Source organism: Mauremys mutica, chromosome 3 (assembly GCF_020497125.1).
Source record: "Mauremys mutica isolate MM-2020 ecotype Southern chromosome 3, ASM2049712v1, whole genome shotgun sequence".
Lineage (NCBI taxonomy): Eukaryota > Metazoa > Chordata > Testudines > Geoemydidae > Mauremys > Mauremys mutica.
Genome location: NC_059074.1, coordinates 3,771,744 through 3,790,836, shown reverse-complemented (window position 1 = coordinate 3,790,836; position 19,093 = coordinate 3,771,744). Strand labels below are relative to the sequence as shown.

The following is a 19,093-nucleotide window of genomic DNA, read 5'->3' as shown; positions in this document are numbered from 1 at the left end:
AGTTGGGAAGCCAGGCTGGCAGTGCAGCATGGGATGGTTCCTGGGAGCTTGGGGTGCTCTGGGCCAGGTAGTTGGGGCACAGAGTGAGGGGGAGGGGGTGGAGGTGAGGCTGAGAAGCCCCCATTGTATGTAACACTTGCCTTTTCTACTCTCCCCCTCCCCAGATATCTGCATTTCTTGTGGAAGCCTCAACGTTACCCTGGAACACCCTCTGTTTATCGGCGGAATGTGCCAAAACTGCAAGGTATGGAGTGGGGGGAGCCTTCTTGTCTCTGTAGGCTGGCCTGGCCCCCAGCCTCCCTGAATGTTCCAGGTCAGACACGAGCAAAGCCGCATGTGCACTTTGATTGTCCAGTTCTGCACTGCAGAGGGGCGAGACCCGAGCTTCAGGCCTCAGCTGCAGCGAGGCCAGTGCCACCTGGGCCTCCCAAGCTAACATGAGGCCTCTCTCCCCCTGTGTGGGCACCTTCTTCGAGTGATGGTCCCTACTGTATTCCGCTGAGGTGTCACACGTGTGCCGTGTTCAAGTAGAAGTGTCTTTTGGTCAGTGCATGTGCCCTGGCTTCACCTCATGAGTTCATTCGAGGCGATAAAGGGTGGGGCGGACCAACCGCGTCTCCAGTTCCTTCTCACCGCTGCATGGTCCAAGCCCGAGCTGCTAGTGTCCTCTCGTCTCTGACCTACTGGAAAATAACAGTTCAGGATTAGGTAATAAAAAGGTAATAATTGGAGATATACCAATCTCCTAGAGCTGGAAGGGACCTTGAAAGGTCATCGAGTCCAGCCCCCTGCCTTCACTAGCAGGATCAATTTTTGCCCCAGATCCCTAAGTGGCCCCCTCAAGGATTGAACTCACAACCCTGGGTTTAGCAGGCCAGTGCGCAAACCACTGAGCTATCCCTCCCTCCATTATAGAGTGTTTTCTTCCAGTTTTTGCTGTTTTTAACATAGTGTTGTTTTTAGGAATAATTTTAGTAGAACTGAGGCCTTTGTGGAATCTGTTTACCGGTTCCCCCTCCCCAGCACCCACACGCAGAAAGTGGATTGTAACAAAGATGCCAGGATTCAAGATCTGCACCTCCTGCCCATGTTCCTTCTCGGTCAGCAACAAGCAGCAGTGGTGCCGCTGCTGCTTGGGAGAGGCCCACATTGCATCCAGGAGCCGTATCTGCCAGTCCTTCCCACGCCGTACCCAAGAAGGCCAGGCTCTCTGCCTCAAGAAGGTCACCATGAGTCCTTAATTGGAACCAGGCTGGAGAACTGCCCTGTACATTGGCCTGAGAAACCCAGGAGTGCGCCTCCCGCTATGGAGACAGAGTCCTGCTCCACCGGCACCACTGCTACGGACCATGTGCCAGGGCCTAGTTGGGAGGCAGGGAACCGTGGTCCTGCTTTGAGCAGGGGATTGCACTAGATGACCTCCTGAGATCTCTTCCAACCCTAATCTTCTGTGATAAGCATGACAGTAATTCTTCCTCCAAGCCTAAGAAGGACGATGTACCTTCCACATGTACCAGCCATGGAGAAGCGGGGTGTTCCAAGGTGCACAAGCATGACAAAAAATCATGCAGACCAGCAGATCCGCCGGCACCGAGCACCCAGTCATGCACGCTCTCAATGTCAGCCTCCCTTAAAACAAGGGCTCCATCGACTCCGGGACAGTCCTCCACTCCAGTGCCAGTTCTGGCTGCGGAATGAGTACCGTTAACACAGGGGGGATTGGAGGAAGCACCAGAACCACATGAACTGTTTGCCCTAGGAGAACTGAGATCTCCATGCCTTCCTCTACCCTCTGCACCTAGGGAGGTCCGATCTATTCAGGACTTACCGCAGTCAAGTCATGCTGTGACTCATCCTTCTACAGTTTTCACACTTCCACCGGCTCCAACGGTACCACCATTGGAACCGAGATCTGAGTTCTCATCATGGGAGGATTCCAACAGAACACAAGGACTTCACCCCATCCCTGCTCAGAGGGCCCTCGAGCAGGTACTCCAATCTGCTCAGTCCGGTTCCACCAGTACTGCCAGATCAAGAGCATTTCCCATCGTCCTCTCCAGCCACTGCAGTAACCTCACTCCACCTCACCTCCAGATGACTTTTGGCAGTTCCCAGAACTCCTGTGAAGAGTGGTGGACGGCCTTCATATTCCACTGGAGGGAGTACGAGACAAGCAGCACCAGGTCCTGGACACCTTTCATTCCTTGGTGCCGATCAATGGTGCCATTCTCCAACCAGCTCAAATGGTTTGGCCTACCCTGCCCACTTGCACACCTACCTCCCAGGGGGCAGGGAAGAGATGCTACATACCGGCCAAGGGGTCGGAGTTCCTTTTCTCACACCCCCACCCAGTTCCCTCTTGGTGCAAGCAGCAACAGAACAGTCCAGACAGCAACACCCACGCTCCACCCCCGTCGGATAAGGAGGGCAAATGCTTAGATCTTCTGGGGCTCCAGGTCTTCTCTTGAGCTAGCCTCCAATTTCAAACTACCAGGCCTTGCTGGCCAAATCGGACTTCCTCAACGACGGAAAGTTGGAGGACTTCACTGAAAGGCGCCTCAGCAAGGTCGAGTATGGTTCCAGTCTATCCTGCAGGAGGGCAAACAGCGCTACCGTCAGCTCAAGACCCTGCGGATCCTCTTCACACTCCATGGCCACGGGCATTGTCATGCGGAGGGAATCGTGGCTCCGCAAATCCGGTTTCCCCAGGGAGGTGCAAAATGCCATCGAGGAGCTCCCGTTCGATGAGTCGCACTGGTTGAATCTGAAGACTGACAATTCCTTCCACTCCCTCGAGGATTCCAGAGTCACACTTTGAACGCTGGGTATCTGGTAACTTCTACCACCCACCACCTACTCAGGACTCCCCATTCTTCCACCAGAGACCATACGAACCTCCTCGGAAGTACCAGAAGACCCAGCGATCCCGCCCTCCATGCCCCCTTCCCAGATTTCAGCATCTCACATTCAGACCTCTCAGAAACAGTATTTCTGAGTGTCAACCACTGTGCCAACTGCCATGCAACTAATGCATCCCCTTTGGGTGAATCTAGCACTCTTCTTACCAGCTTGGAGTGCAATAACAACAGACAAGTGGGTCCTGGATGCCATCGGCTATGGCTATACAATCGAGTTCAGCACACTACCTCATCCACATCTCCCACCCCAATCCCTCCTCAGGGACCACTCTCACAACAGCATCCTTGCCTTAGAAGTGGCCACTTACTGCAAAGGGGAGTGAGAGAGCGCGTTCCCCCAAGCTATCGGGGCACGGGGTTCTATTCCACTTACTTCCTGGTAAGCAAGAAGAATGGCAGATGGAGACCAATCCTGGATCTCCATTGCCTCAACCGCTTCACCTGCCAGCCAAGTTTCGTATGGTCGCTTTAGCGGCCATCTTGCTGTCACTAGGAAAAGGCATGTGCTTTATGGCTCTCAATATACAGAACACCTATTGTCACATAGACATTCATCCAACCCACAGAAAATTCCTGAGGTTCATGGTAGGCCCTCAGCATTTTCAGTACAGGGTTCTGCCAAAACTGCTCCCCAAAGTTTTCTCTATCGTAGCGGCCCACCTCGGGGGTCCTGATATTCCGCATCTCGACTAGCAGAGCGCGATCCAGAGACGAGGCTTGAATCTCGACCTCCATGTTGCTCAGACTCCTTTCCTCCCTGGGAGTCAATGTCAACATCGAAAAATTAATTTTGATTCCCACACAGCCCCAAGACTTCATAGGGGTCTCCATCAGCTCGGTCACAGCCAGAGCATACCTAGCAAGGGACAGGTTCCAGCCTCGACAGGAACTCATTGACTGGATAGTCAACAGTCCATCTGTCCCGGTCAGGACTTGCTTATCCCTCCTTGGCCACATGGCATCCTATACATATATCACCGCCTTCGCTCACCTCCACCTTCACTGTCTGCAGATTTTGCTCCAGAGGGTTTACTCACTGTGATGGGGTGTACCTACCACATCCTGGCCCAGAACGGGTTAACTGCGCATTGCAGGATGAGAAGGCCATGCCCCTCCACCCCTGCTGGGCACGCTCAGCCTATAGGCAAGATATTAAAGAAGCAGCTCTGCTCAGTCGAGGCAGGCTGCTGAACGAGAAGTGTGCAGATTGCAGCTCTCTCCCGGGAGCTGCTACCAGCCCAAACCACAGAGCCAACGCACGCCGAGCCCCAGACGGATTCTAGGGTGCTTGTGGAATCCAGAGAAGGGAGTCATCAGGAGGTGCACCAGCCGAGGACCCCAGAGACCCAGGGGCCACCTCTGAAGAAGACAGGGTAGGAAGCAGCCCGGGGGGGAGAACTGGAGAACAGGTCAGTGTGTTTCGGGGGGATCCCCGCTGACTCAGTGGTGAGCACCCTCGCCACTGCCAGGGCCCTGGGCTGGGACTCAGAGGAGCAGGGAGGGCCCAGGTCCCCCTACCCCAGGCGCCACACACTCCTAGGCGGCGCTCCACTTCCCCAATGGGCCAAAAGGCCACACAGCCCCTCAGATGTGGGCAGTTTTATTGACTCCAGCCAGTAGGCTACACAGCCCTGTAAGGAAGGGTCGCTCTATTGATGCTGGCCACTGAGCCATGCAGCCCCATGAGGAGGGGCGACTCCAGCCACTAGGCCGTACTACCACACTTTATGGTCAGGGTCACCAGCATAGGACCTATCCGGCTGTGGCACTGCCTTTCCCTTTCTTTTGACTATATGTGACCTGACACCCCGTGATGGGTTGTACCTACCCCACCAAACTCTCACACACTACGTGCCACGGGCTTTACGTTGTCAGTCCCCCCCGAGGTGTTCTCTTCCGTCCAGTGAATGGACCCGCGGCAGGTCTGTACAGGGATCCCCATCCTCCCTGGACAGGACACATCCCTCACAGGATGGGGAGCGCACATGGCCCATCACATGACGCAAGGGACATGGACCCCTCGGGAATTCAGGATGCACCTCAACCTTCTGGAACTCCAGGCGGTTCGGCAAGCGTGTCAAGCATTTCTCCCATCCATTCGCTCGCATCATGTTCTCATCGTGTTGGACACCACCATCTATTACATCACAGACCAGGGGGCAGGAGGTCTGTGTGCGGAAGCGGTCAGTCTGCGGGATTGGTGCATTGCCCACAAGAGCCTATTGTTGGCAGTCTATCTTCTGGGGATTCAGAACGTGATTGCAGATCTCAGCCGAAGATTCATCTCCAGTCACGAGTGGGAGATGCACGACTCTGTAGTAAACAACATCTTCAGCCAGTGGGGGACTCCCACCAGAGACCTCTTTGCCTTCCACAGCAACAACAACATGCAGCACGTACTGCTCAAGGCGATACCTCGTCCTCCACTGGTCAGACCAGATCAACTGCTACTCCCCCTCCTCCACTCCTCCCACCAGTCCTCCAAAAGATCAGGCAGGAGAGGGCCCCATTCTGGCCACCCCAGTTTTGGTTTCCCAACCTTCTCCTTCTGTCAGCCCGTCCCTCACTTCCCCTACCCACAACACAACAGCAGGATCAGACATCCCAATCCACAGACACTTCACCTCAGAGCTTGGTATTTGGATGGGCATCTTCTCTAGAACGGGAGTGTTCGTAGGTGGGGCATGATAGCCTTTCGAGCAGCAGGAAGGAGTCCATGAGGCGTTCCTGTTGAGCCAAGGAGAATCACTTGGCCTTTTGGTCCCAGCAAAAGGGCTTTCCCCTGAGGAAGGGGGCATTTCTCTTTTGGACAACCTCTTGTCCTTGAAGACATCAGGGCTCGTCCTCAGTTCTCTCAAGGTTCATGTAGTGGCGATCAGCGCCTTCCACCGCCCCATGGAAGCACACTCCGTATTTACACATCCGTTGACTACCAGGTTTTGGAAAGGTCTCTTCAGGACTTTCCCACCCATCCAGCCTATCACCCCCCAGTGGGACCTCAACCTCGTTCTAGCGGCGTTAATGAAACCACCCTTCGAGCCTCTGGCTTCATGCTCTGTGTCCCTCCTTTCCATGAAAGTCTCCTTCCTAGTGGCTGTCACTTCGGCGAGAAGGGTAGGCGAACTGGGGGCCAAGATGGAGGACCCCCTCTTTCACCACGTTCCATAAGGACAAAGTCTTCCTGCGCCTGCACTCCCAAGTTTCTACCAAAGGTCATAGCTCAGTTTCATCTCAACCACCCCATACACTCACCTGCTTTCTTCCCAAAGCCTCATGCCTCGGCAGAGGAGCAGCACCTTCACTCCTTTGACGTCCGCAGGGCTCTGATCTTCTACCTGCCAAGGACGAGACCTATCAGGAGCTCCCCATGACCAGCATTTCTCAAACTGGGATCCAGGGAGTCCGCAGGCCCTGCTGATCAACTCCTCCCCCTCCCTCCCAGCGCATCGGGGGCCCGGGGCTAAGGCAGGCTCCCTACCTGCCTGGAAGGCTCATGGGCGGCCAGGGAGGCTCCGCACGCTGCCCCCGGCCAAGTGCCGGCTCCGCAGCTCCCATAAGCCGGGAACCGTGACCGATGGGAGCTGTGGGGGCAGCGTGTGTGAGCACAAGGGCAGCGCACAGGGCCTCCCTGGCCGCCCATGCGTCTAGGGCAGTGGTTCCCAAACTTTAACATCCTGTGAACCCCTTTCATTAAAATGTCAAGTCTCAAGAACCCCCTCCTAAAAATGAATATTTCCAGGGATTTTTTCCTTTACCTGAGTATAAGTTATGAAAGCAGTGAGCTTGGAGATACAACATTTGTTTTTATGACATGTTTATTACACACTATTTATTATTAATTATTATTGATCATTGCAGTATTTTTATTACATTATGAAAACGGCAACACTCTGCCAAGATCTCACGTTCGTAGCTTGAATCACTTTGAATAAGCCTGTTACAAGACAAGGCTCCTATCTTTCCTCAAGGAGGATCAGATGTGAAACAGCAGGAAGGGATTTAAGAAGCCAGCTCAATAGTTCCTCCTACACAAGCATTCAGGTCTTGAGCAGTCCAGGCAAACAACGCACGTTACAACAAAGCTTAAACTTGTTCTTCATCATAATTTAAAAACAATCCTCGCTGCCTATTTAATTTTAAAAACAGCAACAACAAAAAATCCATCTCCCTTTCCATTTCTTATAAGGAGTCTTGAAGTTTAACTCTCCTCAGTGGGGTAGAGATGCTGGCTTTGATCTGCTTAGCTCTTGGAAGTCCAGGGGCTCCGGGCTGCTGGCCCCGTGCTGCCTGGGGTCCCTAGGGACAGCTCTGTCCGCCATAGGGAATTTTTTCCCGGGAGCCCCCCACCTGCACCCCAACCCCCTGCCCCAGCCCTGAGCCCCCTCCCGTACCCAAACTCCTTCCCAGAGCCTGCACTCCGCACACCCCAACCCCTCCCCCAGCCCTGAGCCCCCCACCTGCACCCCAACCCCCTGCCCCAGCCCTGAGCCCCCTCCCACACCCAAACTCCTTCCCAGAGCCCGCACTCTGCACCCCCCACACCCGAACCCCTGCCCCAGCCTGGTAAAAATGGGTGAGGGTGGGGGAGAGCAAGCAACAGAGGGAAGGGGGATGGAGCGAGTGGGGGCGGGGCCTCAGTGAAGGGGCAGGGCAGGGGGTCCCCAAAAAAAGTTAAATCAAACGGAGGGTCCTGGGGTTGCTAATCGTTGAGAAGCGCTGCCCTAGACTGTTTATTGCAATAGCTGCGAGGCTCAAGGAGCAGGCAGGGTTGCCAAGCAGTTTTCGAGTTGTATTACACTCTGCTCTCCACTGACGGGACTTGGAGTGAGAGTCCACACGGCGACTGCAGCACCCTCCCCGATGTACCTTGGTGCGGGACTCTGCACGGCTGTCCTCCGTTCCTCCCTCCCCTCGGGATTCCACTGCCTGCCCTCCAGCCCCTCTGCTGCGCATCTGGGGGAGGAACTGAGGGCGTGGTCGCTCCCCCCCCCCGCCCGTTATCACCTCAGACAAAACCATGAGGTGACGCAAGGGCGCACACACCAACAGACACCTGCTTCCAAATGCTCCGGCTCCGGGCGCACGACGCATGCGTAACCCCTCAGTGAATGCAGGTAGGGACCACCCGTCTCGAAGAACCTCCAGTTGCAGGTGAGTAACCTCCTCTTCTCCTGGGGTTCCATCCCTTTGCTGCCTTGAAGCATTTCCAGGTCCTTTTATCCCTCTGCTCGAAGAATTTCCCCTCGAGGCAGGCTCCCCGCAGCAGCCCAGCGCAGTCAGCTGCAGGGGTTCTGCTCCCTAGCCCGGCAGGGCAGCCCGAGGGGGGAGTACTCTGCGCAGCGTCCCCATGGCCAGGTGCAGAGCCCTGCATCTGTGCTGTGGGCCGTCCCCCGGGGTGGAGGGGTGTGGAGGGGACGCGGTGTTCACGCCCCTCTCACTGCCCCCAGAACTGCTTCCTGGAGTGCGCGTACCAATACGACGACGATGGGTATCAATCTTATTGTACAATCTGCTGCGGCGGCCGTGAGGTGCTCATGTGTGGAAACAACAACTGCTGCAGGTGGGTGTGGGAGCCCGGGGCGCTCGGCCAGCTGCACCGGCTCTGTGCTTCCATCTGGGCTTGGGCAGGAACATCAGACAGCCACTGCCCTGGGAACTGCAGCCGGTTCTCCAGGGCCCCCGCACCCAGGCCAGTCAGGGATGAGGGGACCGGAGAGGCCTTGGGGACATGTGGGATGGTGATGCCGGACCCCCTCCCAGCCCTCCGGCTGTGTGCCAGCTGGCATGGGCCCTGAGCCCCAGTGGGCTCAGACTGGGACCTGTGGGTTGCCTTCCCAGCTCAGCACGGACCTGCCCCCTGCAGTTAGGGGACCGCAAGGGAGGGAGCAGGGAGGGGTCGCACTTGGCCCCCGCTGGTGACCTCTGCCCCTGCAGGCCATGGAGGTGAGGAGTGCCCCCCCCCACCTCCCTGGAACAGGGGCAGGGGGGTAAATGGGCTGAAGTGTCTCCCCTTCCCCTTGGGTCTCAGGTGCTTCTGTGTGGAGTGCGTGGACCTGCTGGTGGGACCAGGTGCAGCCCAGGCAGCTATCAAAGAGGACCCCTGGAACTGCTACATGTGCGGCCACAAGGGCATCTACGGGCTGCTGAGGCGAAGAGATGACTGGCCCTCACGCCTCCAGATGTTCTTCGCCAATAACCATGACCAAGAATTTGTGAGTATGTGGCAGCGCTGCCCGGTTCCCCCGGGGGCTCGGCACAACAGCGCCAGAGTCACAGCAGTGCCTCACTTCTTGGGCAGCAGAGCAGAGCCTCTCCCAGCCCTGTGCCTGCTGCAGCTTGGTTCCCAGGGGCGGGGCTGAACGCATCCAGCAGGGCTGCCTGTGCTGTCGCTGGGCTGCCGGCATTTGTGTGCTTGGGTCCCAGATCGTCCCAGGAATGCAGGACTGATGGGGACCTCCTAGGTCCTTGTGTCCAGGCCTTGCTATCGCAGGCAGCACCGTCACGTCTGTCGCTTCCTGAGCTCTCCGGAGTCCCTCCGCAAGCATCTTCGCCCTCCACTCCTCCTGCTGGGAGGCTGCTCTGGAGCCTCCCTCCTCTCCCGGTTAGAAACCTCCTCTCCAGCCAGAGCAACCCCACTTGTGCTGGCATTGTCCTTTAGCCTACCGAGCACTGCCCCCTCCCTGGGCTTCCCCCCAGTGTGTGTGTGTAGCCAGTGGTCAGTTCCCCACTCAGCAAGCCCAGCCCCTCGCGTCTCCGCTCCTAGGGGAACGCATCGGGGAGGTCCCCGCGTCGCATGGCGCTCCAGCCGCGGTTAGCTCCCCCCGTAAGAGCTGGGATGGGACCCATCCGGGAGCTGGGAGCCCAGTTCATGTCGGAGGAGACTGTCTAGGGGAGCGCATCGGGGAGGTCCCCGCGTCGCATGGCGCTCCAGCCGCGGTTAGCTCCCCCTGTAAGAGCTGGGATGGGACCCATCCGGGAGCTGGGAGCCCAGTTCATGTCGGAGGAGACTGTCTAGGGGAGTATTTCTTGTGCCCCCGTCTCTCATGCTGCGCTGTGTGTGTGTGTTTTAAGGACCCACCAAAGGTTTATCCACCGGTCCCAGCGGAGAAGAGGAAGCCCATCCGAGTGCTCTCTCTCTTCGATGGAATTGCCACAGGTGGGCTAACAAGAGGTAGCTGAGTGGCACTAGGGTTCTGCTGGCCGCCTCCATGCTTACCGCACCCTACTACAGCCGCTCAGTGGCCATGACCCGCCAGCACGGCCCAGCTCCCTTCCCAGCATGCAGAGGGCACGGGGGAGCATCAGGGCAGTTGCGTGACCCAGCTGGTAGGTTCTCAGTAGCACAGTGCAGTGCTGGGTTCTAAACCTAGTGTGCAGGGCGGGTGTTTGGCCGAGGGCAGGATATTGCTCCACCTGTCTCTCGCAGCTCTGCTGGGCCCGCAGCCCCTGAGATCGTAGAACATCTTGCATCAACTATGGCCAACAGTTTCAAACTAAGTCCCTGATTTTGGGTGCTCCCAACTCGAGACACTTTTGGCCTGGTTATTTGGAGGTGGCCCATTGTCCTGCCAGCCGTATTTCAAAGAGAGGTGAGCCCAGGTCCCCAGCAGGGGGCTGTGTAATTAGATTTGGGCTCTCCGCACCCTTGGGAGTAAGGAGCAAACTCGTGGGGGGGTCCCCTGAATCCGTGGCCTCTGTAGTTCCCCATAGGGATGCTACGAGTGTCCTGACTGAACCAGGTAGCTTCAATAAGCAGCTGCTTGCGTTCCTCTGTTTTGTGTCGGAGGGGCCAGTGGTCCTGCGTCGCTGCTTAGCGCTGAGCGGTCTCCTGGTGTGTCTGGTTTGGGATGATGTTGCCGATGGCGAGTGCTCCCTGGGGTGCTGTCCCCAGGGCCGTCCTGCATTCTGGACCTGACCCCCGCTCTGTATCCCGGCAGGTCTGCTGGTGCTGAAGGACCTGGGCATTCAGGTGGACCGCTACATCGCTTCTGAGGTTTGCGAAGACTCTATCACTGTGGGGATGGTGAGACACCAGGGCAAGATCATGTACGTCGGCGACGTCCGGAATGTCACCCAGAAACATGTACGTGAGGCTGCCATCTGCCTGCCCCGCTCCCTTCCCTACCCCGGCAGGCGTCCCGACTCAGCAACTGTGTCTCACGGGGGGGCAGCAGGCTGAACCCTTTCTAGATTCCCAGAGTTTAAGGTCAGAAGGGACGTGTGGCAGTGTATGCACACCCCACCCCCTTTGGGGTGGATCATGGGCGTGGTGACACCGCAGTTACAGTCTGTCAGACTGGCCTGGGACTCAAGACAGTGCGGCTCAATGGCCAGAGTCAAAGTGGCTGTCCTCGAGCACAGGGCTGTGTGGCCTAGTGGCTAGTCATTAGAGTGGCGCTGAGGTTCCAGGCATCACGGCCTAATAACCAAATCCGGGGGCTGCCACTGAAGTGGGGGTGGCGGCTGCGGTAGGGGGACCCAGGTCCACTCAACTCCACCAGGGCCCTAACAGTGGTGGAGTGCTCCGCCACTGGGTCAGCGGGAAATCCAGCCTCAACACTCTGACCTTACACAGGTGGGAGATACCACTCACTCCACCTCCCTAGGCCGCTTCCTGAAGCTGCAATCCATGTGCGTCGGGGTCTCCGGGCTCCTCGGCACAGGGGACTCTGACTCCCACCAGTCGGCTGGGTCTCGGGATCTCCAGCTCCCACAGGCAAGGGCTGTAACGGCTCCTGGGCTGGAGCCTCCCCCAAGCGTCCTCCTTGGCGCTTGCAGTCAGCCTAGAGGGCAAGCTGGCGCTCTCCTTTATAGCATGCCTAACAGGGTCGAAGGGGCGGGACTTCCTCCACCCCTAGTGTGTGATTAACCCTTTCTCGCCTAGCGGGGGGTATGCACACCCCTCACAGGACCATTCGATGATGTAGTCTGGCCTCCTGTGTGTCACCAGCCGGTCAGTTTCACCCAGTTACCCCTGTACTGAGCTAACGCATCTCCCAGAAAGGCAGCCAGGCTGTGTCTGAATTCACCAAGTGGTGGAGAATCCACCACTTCCCTTGGGAGTGTCCCGCAATGGTTAGTCACCTGCACCGTTAACAAAAGGTGAGCGGTTTCTCATTGAATTTGTCTGGCGTCAGCTTCCAGCCATTGGTTCTTGTTCTGCCTGTCTCCGCTAGAGGAAAGAGCCCTCTGGTACCTGCTATCATCTCCTGGGACAGTCCTTAGACACTGGGATCAGGTTACCTCTCAGGATCCCTTGGGCTATAAATCGCGCACTATGGGGTGTTTTCTCCAGCCCTGGAATCATTTTTGTGGCTCTTTTCTGTCCCCTCTGCAGTTTTTCAACATCTTTGTAAAATGTGGCCCCCAGAACTGGAGTCCATATTCCAGCCTCGGTTTCCCCACCACCGCATACCAAGGGAGACTCGCCTCCTTTGCCCCCATAACCTCTCACTGGCGTATCTCTGTGTTGCAGATACAGGAATGGGGCCCTTTTGACCTGGTGATTGGAGGGAGCCCATGTAATGACCTCTCCATTGTCAACCCTGCTAGGAAGGGTCTTTACGGTAGGTGTCCGAGCCGGCCACGCCTTCTCTCCTGCAGCCCCGTCTAGGCTGAGGCGGGCTGTCAGCAGCTCACCCATGTCTCTTCTCTCTTCCTGCTGCCCAGAGGGCACTGGACGGCTCTTCTTCGAGTTCTACCGCCTTCTCCACGAAGCCCGGCCCAAGGAGGGCGACGACCGGCCCTTCTTCTGGCTCTTCGAGAACGTAGTGGCCATGGGGGTGAGCGACAAGCGGGACATTTCACGCTTCCTAGAGGTGAGCACTGCCGTGGAAACCTGCTGGCCCTCCCCAGTTCACGTGAGGGTCGCCAGAGAGTCCTGAGCTCCCAGCAGGGTCTGGCTTTGGGTCTGGGGGGGCTTCCGTAGGCTGGGACCTGTCCGACGAGTCCTCAGTGCCCGTGTGTGTGACTGAACCCTGGCATGAGGGGCAAAGAGCCTGGGCCAGCCATGTTAGCTGGGTAGGGCCCGCTGAGACATGACACCCGCCACCGAGACAATGGGCAGGGGAGGGTAGATGAGCAGGAGGATATGTCACCTCTGTTTGGCTCTGGTGCGGCCTCTGCTTGACTCCCACGTCCAGTTCTGGTGCCCACAGATCCTGGGGCTGTGGCGACATTGGCGAGGGGTCCGAGAAGAGCCACAAGGATGAGGAAGGGGTTAGAAAAGCTGCCACATGGAGACGTTGAACTCACCAGAGCAGGTTCAGGGGTGCCTGGGTCCCGGGCTGTAAGTACCTACAAGGGGACCCGTGTTTGGGAACGGGCCCATCAGGCTGGCAGAGGAAGGGCTAACAGGAGCCAGACAGATCCAGACTGGCAGTAAGGTTGTTTTTGACAAGGAGGGTAACTAAGCACTGGAACAATTTCCCAGGGCCGTGAGGGATTCTCCAGCAGTGACGATTATCACTCAGTCGGGATGTTTAACTGAACTCCCGGCTGTAGTTCCGTAAGCGACTGTGTTGGGGACGTTCTCTGGCCCGTGCTGTACCGCGGTGTCAGAGGAGCTGAGCCCAATGGTCCTGTCTGGCCTGGGGACCGGTGAACGCCTGGGCTTACAGTGGTTTGTCAAAACTTTCAGGAGTCACTGGTGGGGCAAGGAGGGAGGGGGCAACCCTGCCTGGAGAGGATCCCCACCTGTGCCCTTTGTGGGGGTTGGCTGGATAGAAAGGGGGCCCGGTCAGGGCCACCCCTGGCCCCAGAACTGCAGGGGAGCCACCCTCCTCCCACTCTAGGAGCCAGAGGACGCTGGGGGGGAGAGAAGTTGCCAAAGCAGGGACCTGTGGCCCTCTGGCCATTCCAAGAGCTTTCTGGACTTCTCTGCCCTCCAACCCGCCTCCTTGCCTCAGCGTCACTCCATCCATACCTGTTCCCCCTGCTGCCTTCCCTTCCACCCTGTCCCCTTCCCTTCGCATCCAGCTAACCCTCCCCCCCCACCACCGCGGCACCCCCAGACCGTCACTGGGCTCTGGCTGCGACTGGCAGGGCCTGGTCTGGGGTGACTCAGGGGGCGGGTACATGGAGCCCAGCGTCTCTGGCACTGGCTGGGTCAGCTCTGCCCCGGGGTTTGGTTTAGAGGAGAAGGGGGCGGGGGCAGCTGCAGGACGGGAACCTGAACCAGCTTTGTCTGCTCCACTGCTGCGAGCGTTGGGTGGCTGACCCCGAGCTGTGGGGCTGGGGTTCCTGGCACCGTGTGCACCGGAGGGCTGGGGGTGATGGGCATGGTGGCGTCTGAGCCCTGGCCCTGCAGGCCATGGGCAGTCAGTGCAGAACCTCTCTCCAGTGCCTTGGCCTGCCCCAGAGCAGGGCTGCTGAACACAGTGCATGCAATGACCCGGTGTAACCACCAGAGGGCACTGGGGTCCCAGTGCCCTGCTGCCCAGCCGGCTGGGAGAGGGAGGAGCGGGCAGAGCTCGGGGGAGACGCTTCCAGTAGGGAGCTCCCCCCACACACACACGCAGACTCAGGCAGGCTTCCTCCTTTCTCAGTTTCCTCCCATGACCCCTAGTTCCACCCTTCCCCCTCGGCTTAACGCCCTGCCCTGCTTTTAGTCAGCGGGTCCCTGCTGCCCCAAGCCAAGGCGGGCAGGTTTAGCCCTTACGCTCACCCCCACGCCAGCCCTTGGCCCAGTTCTCTGGCTCTTCTCTGAGCTCTCTCCAGGTGGTCACTGGCTGGCTGGTAATGTGGCGCGCAGTGTCTGGAGCTCGCAGTGCCTCTGAGTGCAGCTCTGGATCCCGCTGGCCAGATCCGCTGTCTGACTGCATAGCCAGCTCCTGCCTAATTCACTGTCAGCCCGGACTGAGAACATGGCGCTCCTGACGCACAGACTCCCCCTCCCAGCCAAAGCTCTCGTGGGATATTTGCTCCTCAGACAGGCAGGTTTTTAGATCCTTGCATGTTTAAAGAGCAGTTTGTGTCCTTGCAGCACAGTTGTGTTGCAGAGCTGTCGCACCACTGCTTTGCAGCACATTTAGGTTCTTACAGTGCAGCGCAGTGACATTAGGATGCAGTGTTACAGCACTGTCATAAAGCTCCGTTAGGGGCTGTGTTACCTGTGTTGGGGGTTGCAGTGCAGGGTTACAGCTCTGTTATGGAGCTGTGTTCCGCTGTGATGCAGTGTTGCAGTACTGTTGTAGAGCTGTTACTTCAGTGTCATGGAACTGCTGGGAGGATGCAGTGTTACATCATTCTCTTGAAGCGGTTTTCAGGGGCTGGGATGCAATTTTACAAGCACTGTCATGGAGCTCTGTTTGGATACGTGATGCAGTGTTGCAGTAATCGTGTATCTTTGTTGGGGTGTGTGGTGCAGTGTGGTAGCACAGTTGTAGAGCTGTGCTGGGATCTTCTATGCAGTGTTGCAGCACAGTCCTGGAGCTGTGTTGGGGGCTAGGATGCAATGTTCTTTGAGTGTTTGCTCGTGTCCGTTCCAATATAGTTGTGTGCGTGTCACGGGCACAGTTGCCAGAAGTTTTTCCCCTAGTGATATCCGTCAGGTCGACTCTGGTGGCGCCTTCCTGGCACGGTATATAGGGACCTGCCGATCCACCGCCTCCTCAGGTCCCTCTTCTCGTCCATGACGGTCCCTGGAATGGCTTTGTTCTCGTGCTCTGCAAGTGATACTCCTTAGTGCTTTCCTGGAAATAGATTGTAGACAGAGTGTAAAGCATTCAGTTACTCGCGGTTAGCAAATAGTTGGTTAGATTTGGGCACTTGTAAGCTCCCACCCTCTGGAGCTTACCCCTGGGGCCCCAGGGCTTCAAACGGCCCGGCAGCTGCCTGAACTGCCTGGAGGGGCCATGGTGCGGATAAGTGCCGGACCTGTAAGAACTTTAAAGCCCAGGACTAAGAATGAAAGAAACACTGGACTCAAATGTCTCCTAATGGAGGTGGCACTTTGCCCTTCTTCGGAGCCCGACCTGGCATCGAGCCCCTGCTCCATCAGGAGTGCCCCAGCCTCACTTAGAGAGTCTCAGCGGGGTCCGGGATCCCGGCACTGACAAACTGCTCCGGCCACCAAGAAGTCAACCCTGGTCGGTTGGCACCGCTCCCCATCACTGGTGCCGAAGAAAAAGAACAAAGTCAGACTGGGGACGCTCGCCCCTGAGGAGAGCCCCAGAGCGAGAGCCCCGGGCCGGGCCCCTCTCAGACGCTGTTGACTCCAGCCCCAGAAAGGGGCCTGTCGAGTCTGGTGCGTATGGAGGCCCTGCCTTCGGTGAGCCATAGAGGGGACTCAGCCCTGGCCATGCCAACTACACCAGAGGTATATGAAGCATCAAGAAGCCACTGTCCCTTCTAACGCCTTCCCTGAGCCAAGGCCCGTCAGGGACAGCCCCGGTACCGCAGAACCCATCCAGTGGAGGCAAGTGCCCATCTTGGGCTAGCTGACAGTGCTGGAGAGACACCGCCCAGCATCTCACTCATCCTCTTGGAGCTCCTCTCCCCGCCGGTGGCAGTCCTAACACTGATTGCACTCCACGAGAGCGCAAGCCTCTTCAGCGGCATTCGTGGCTCCAGTCCTGATCCTGGGCAGTGACCTGTCTTCTGTCTACACGCTCATCATGCACTATACCATCACTCAGCAGGCCAGACATGATCAGCTTTTGGTACAGCAGAGTCCAATCTGTCTCAGCAAAACGCCAGTCCGACCACTTGACTGATTGCTTGGGAATCACCATGTCCATCCTCATGGAATGGACCCAAGCAAGCACTTGAAGAAGAAGAAGGGTCACCTGCCTCTCGTAACAGCTGTTCTTCGAGGTGTGTTGCTCATGTCCACTCCAAGACCCACCCGCCTGCCCCCTGTCAGAGTTCCGGCAAGAAACAACCGAGGAGGAAGCGGGTCGGCAGGTCATGGAATACCAGGGTTGGAAGGGACCTCAGGAGGTGTCTAGTCCAATTCCCTGCTCAAAGCAGGACCAACCCCAACTAAATCATCCCTGCCAGCCCCCTATGTGCCATGTAGGTGCCACTCCAGGGGCACCAGAGTCAACCCAACGGATACCACTGGGGAAAAACTTCCAGCGATGGTGCACGCAATGTGCACAACTATATTGGACTGGACCTGTACAAAGTGTCCAGTCAAAGAACAACCGGTACAGAAAGGTTAGGAACTGCTTTTTACAGCATTATCACGGAGCTGGGATGCAGTGTTGCAGCATTGTCATAGCGCTCTGTTCGGGTCTGTAATGCAATATTGCAGCAATCTCATGTAGCCTTGTTGGGGTCTGTGATCAGTGTTGCAGCACTGTTATAGAGCTGTGATGTTGGGCTAAGATGCAGTATTAGAGCACTCCTTGTGTTCGGGGCTGGGATGCCGTGTTATAGCACTGTCATGGAGCTGTGTTGGGGGCTGGGATGCAGTGTCACAGCACTGTCATGGAGCTGTGTTTGTGGCGGGGGTGCAGTGTCGCAGCACTGTCATGGAGCTGTGTTGGGGTCTGTGATGCAGTGTGGCAGCACTGTCATGGAGCTGTGTTTGTGGCGGGGGTGCAGTGTGGCAGCACTGTCATGGAGCTGTGTTGGTGGCGGGGGTGCAGTGTCGCAGCACTGTCATGAAGCTGTGTTGGTGGCGGAGGTGCAGTGTCACAGCACTGTAATTGAGCTGTTATTGTGGCGGGGGTGCAGTGTCACAGCACTGTCATGGAGCTGTGTTTGTGGCGGGGGTGCAGTGTCACAGCACTGTCATGGAGCTGTGTTGGGGTCTGTGATGTAGTATTGCAGCACTATCATAGAGGTGTGTTGGGAGGTGTCATGCGTGGTACAGCAGTGTCATGCAGTTGTGTTGGGTTTTGTGATGCACTGTTACAGCACTGTCATGGAGCTATGTTGGGGGCTGGGTCACAGCACTGTCATGGAGCTGTGTGTGTGGCGGGGGTGCAGTGTCGCAGCACTGTCATGGAGCTGTGTTGGGGTCTGTGATGCAGTGTGGCAGCACTGTCATGGAGCTGTGTTGGTGGCGGGGGTGCAGTGTCGCAGCACTGTCATGGAGCTGTGTTGGGGGCTGTGATGCAGTGTCACAGCACTGTCATGGATCTGTGTTGGGGGCTGTGATGCAGTGTCACAGCACTGTCATGGAGCTGTGTTTGTGGCGGGGGTGCAGTGTCACAGCCCAGTCATGGAGCTGTGTTGGGGGCTGTGATGTAGTATTACAGCACTATCATAGAGGTGTGTTGAGAGCTGTTCTGCGTGGTACAGCAGTGTCATGCAGTTGTGTTGGGTTGTGTGATGCAGTGTCACAGCACTGTCCTGGAGCTGTGTTGGGGGCTGGGATGCAGTGCTAGAGCAGTATCGTTGAGCTGTCTTGGGGATTAGGGTGCAGGTTTGCAGCACTGTTGTGGAGCTGTGTTGGCGGGCTGATGCTGTGTTGCAGCACTGTCATGCGGGTGTGTTCAGGAGCTGGGATCAGGGCCAGCTCCGGACACCAGCCTACCAAGCACGTGCTTGGGGCGGCACCTTGGGACGGGGCGGCACTTGGGGTTTGATTTTGGGGTTTTTTGGTTCGGCCGGGCAGCCCTGGGGGAGGCGGGGCTTGGGAGGCGTGGCACCGTGCTGGGGGTCGGGGACTTGGGCAGCGCGGCGCTTGGTGGGGGCAGGCTTCAGCGGCACGGCGCTCGGGGGGGCAGGGACAGGGGTGACGCGACGCTCGGGGTGTGGGGCAACGCGACGCGACGCTCGGGGGGCGGGGACTGGGGTGACGAGGCGCTCGGGGGGCGGGGACTGGGGCGGCGCGACACTCGGGGGGCGGGGACTGGGGTGACCTGGCGCTGGGGCTGTGGGGCAATGCGACGCGGCGCTCGGGGGGCGGGGACTGGGGCGACGCGGCGCTCGGGGGGCGGGGACTGGGGCGACGCGGCGCTCGGGGGGCGGGGACTGGGGCGACGCGGCGCTCGGGGGGCGGGGACTGGGGCGACGCGGCGCTCGGGGGGCGGGGCTCTTTGTTTTCGCTTGGGGCTGCAGAAATGTCCGAGCCGGCCCTGGCTGGGATGCAGAACTGCAGCACTGTTGTGGAGCTGCATTGCAGTCTGGGATGCAGTCTTGATGGGTTCCCCCCAGGGTGCCACCTGGAACTGGGGTACCACTGAGCCCCCCGACCCAGCAGCCTGGGCTCCCTTTGTACC

At 57.9% G+C, this 19,093-nt stretch overlaps 1 protein-coding gene across 4 annotated transcripts in view; it reads left to right on the top strand.

The window, feature by feature from the left end:
• DNMT3A (DNA methyltransferase 3 alpha) overlaps positions 1-19,093 on the top strand; it is a 247,436-nt gene that overhangs the window by 207,247 nt on the left and 21,096 nt on the right. For 2 of the 4 annotated variants that reach the window (XM_045009567.1, XM_045009568.1), the window contains exons 14-20: positions 165-244; positions 8,366-8,478; positions 8,947-9,130; positions 9,990-10,074; positions 10,856-11,001; positions 12,394-12,484; positions 12,588-12,736. In XM_045009567.1, coding sequence (XP_044865502.1) covers positions 165-244; positions 8,366-8,478; positions 8,947-9,130; positions 9,990-10,074; positions 10,856-11,001; positions 12,394-12,484; positions 12,588-12,736 — 848 coding nt within the window. Of the gene's footprint in view, positions 1-164; positions 245-8,365; positions 8,479-8,946; positions 9,131-9,989; positions 10,075-10,855; positions 11,002-11,802; positions 12,187-12,393; positions 12,485-12,587; positions 12,737-19,093 lie in introns of those variants that run through there. The other 2 variants (XR_006578011.1, XM_045009569.1) reach the window with 2 other exon arrangements.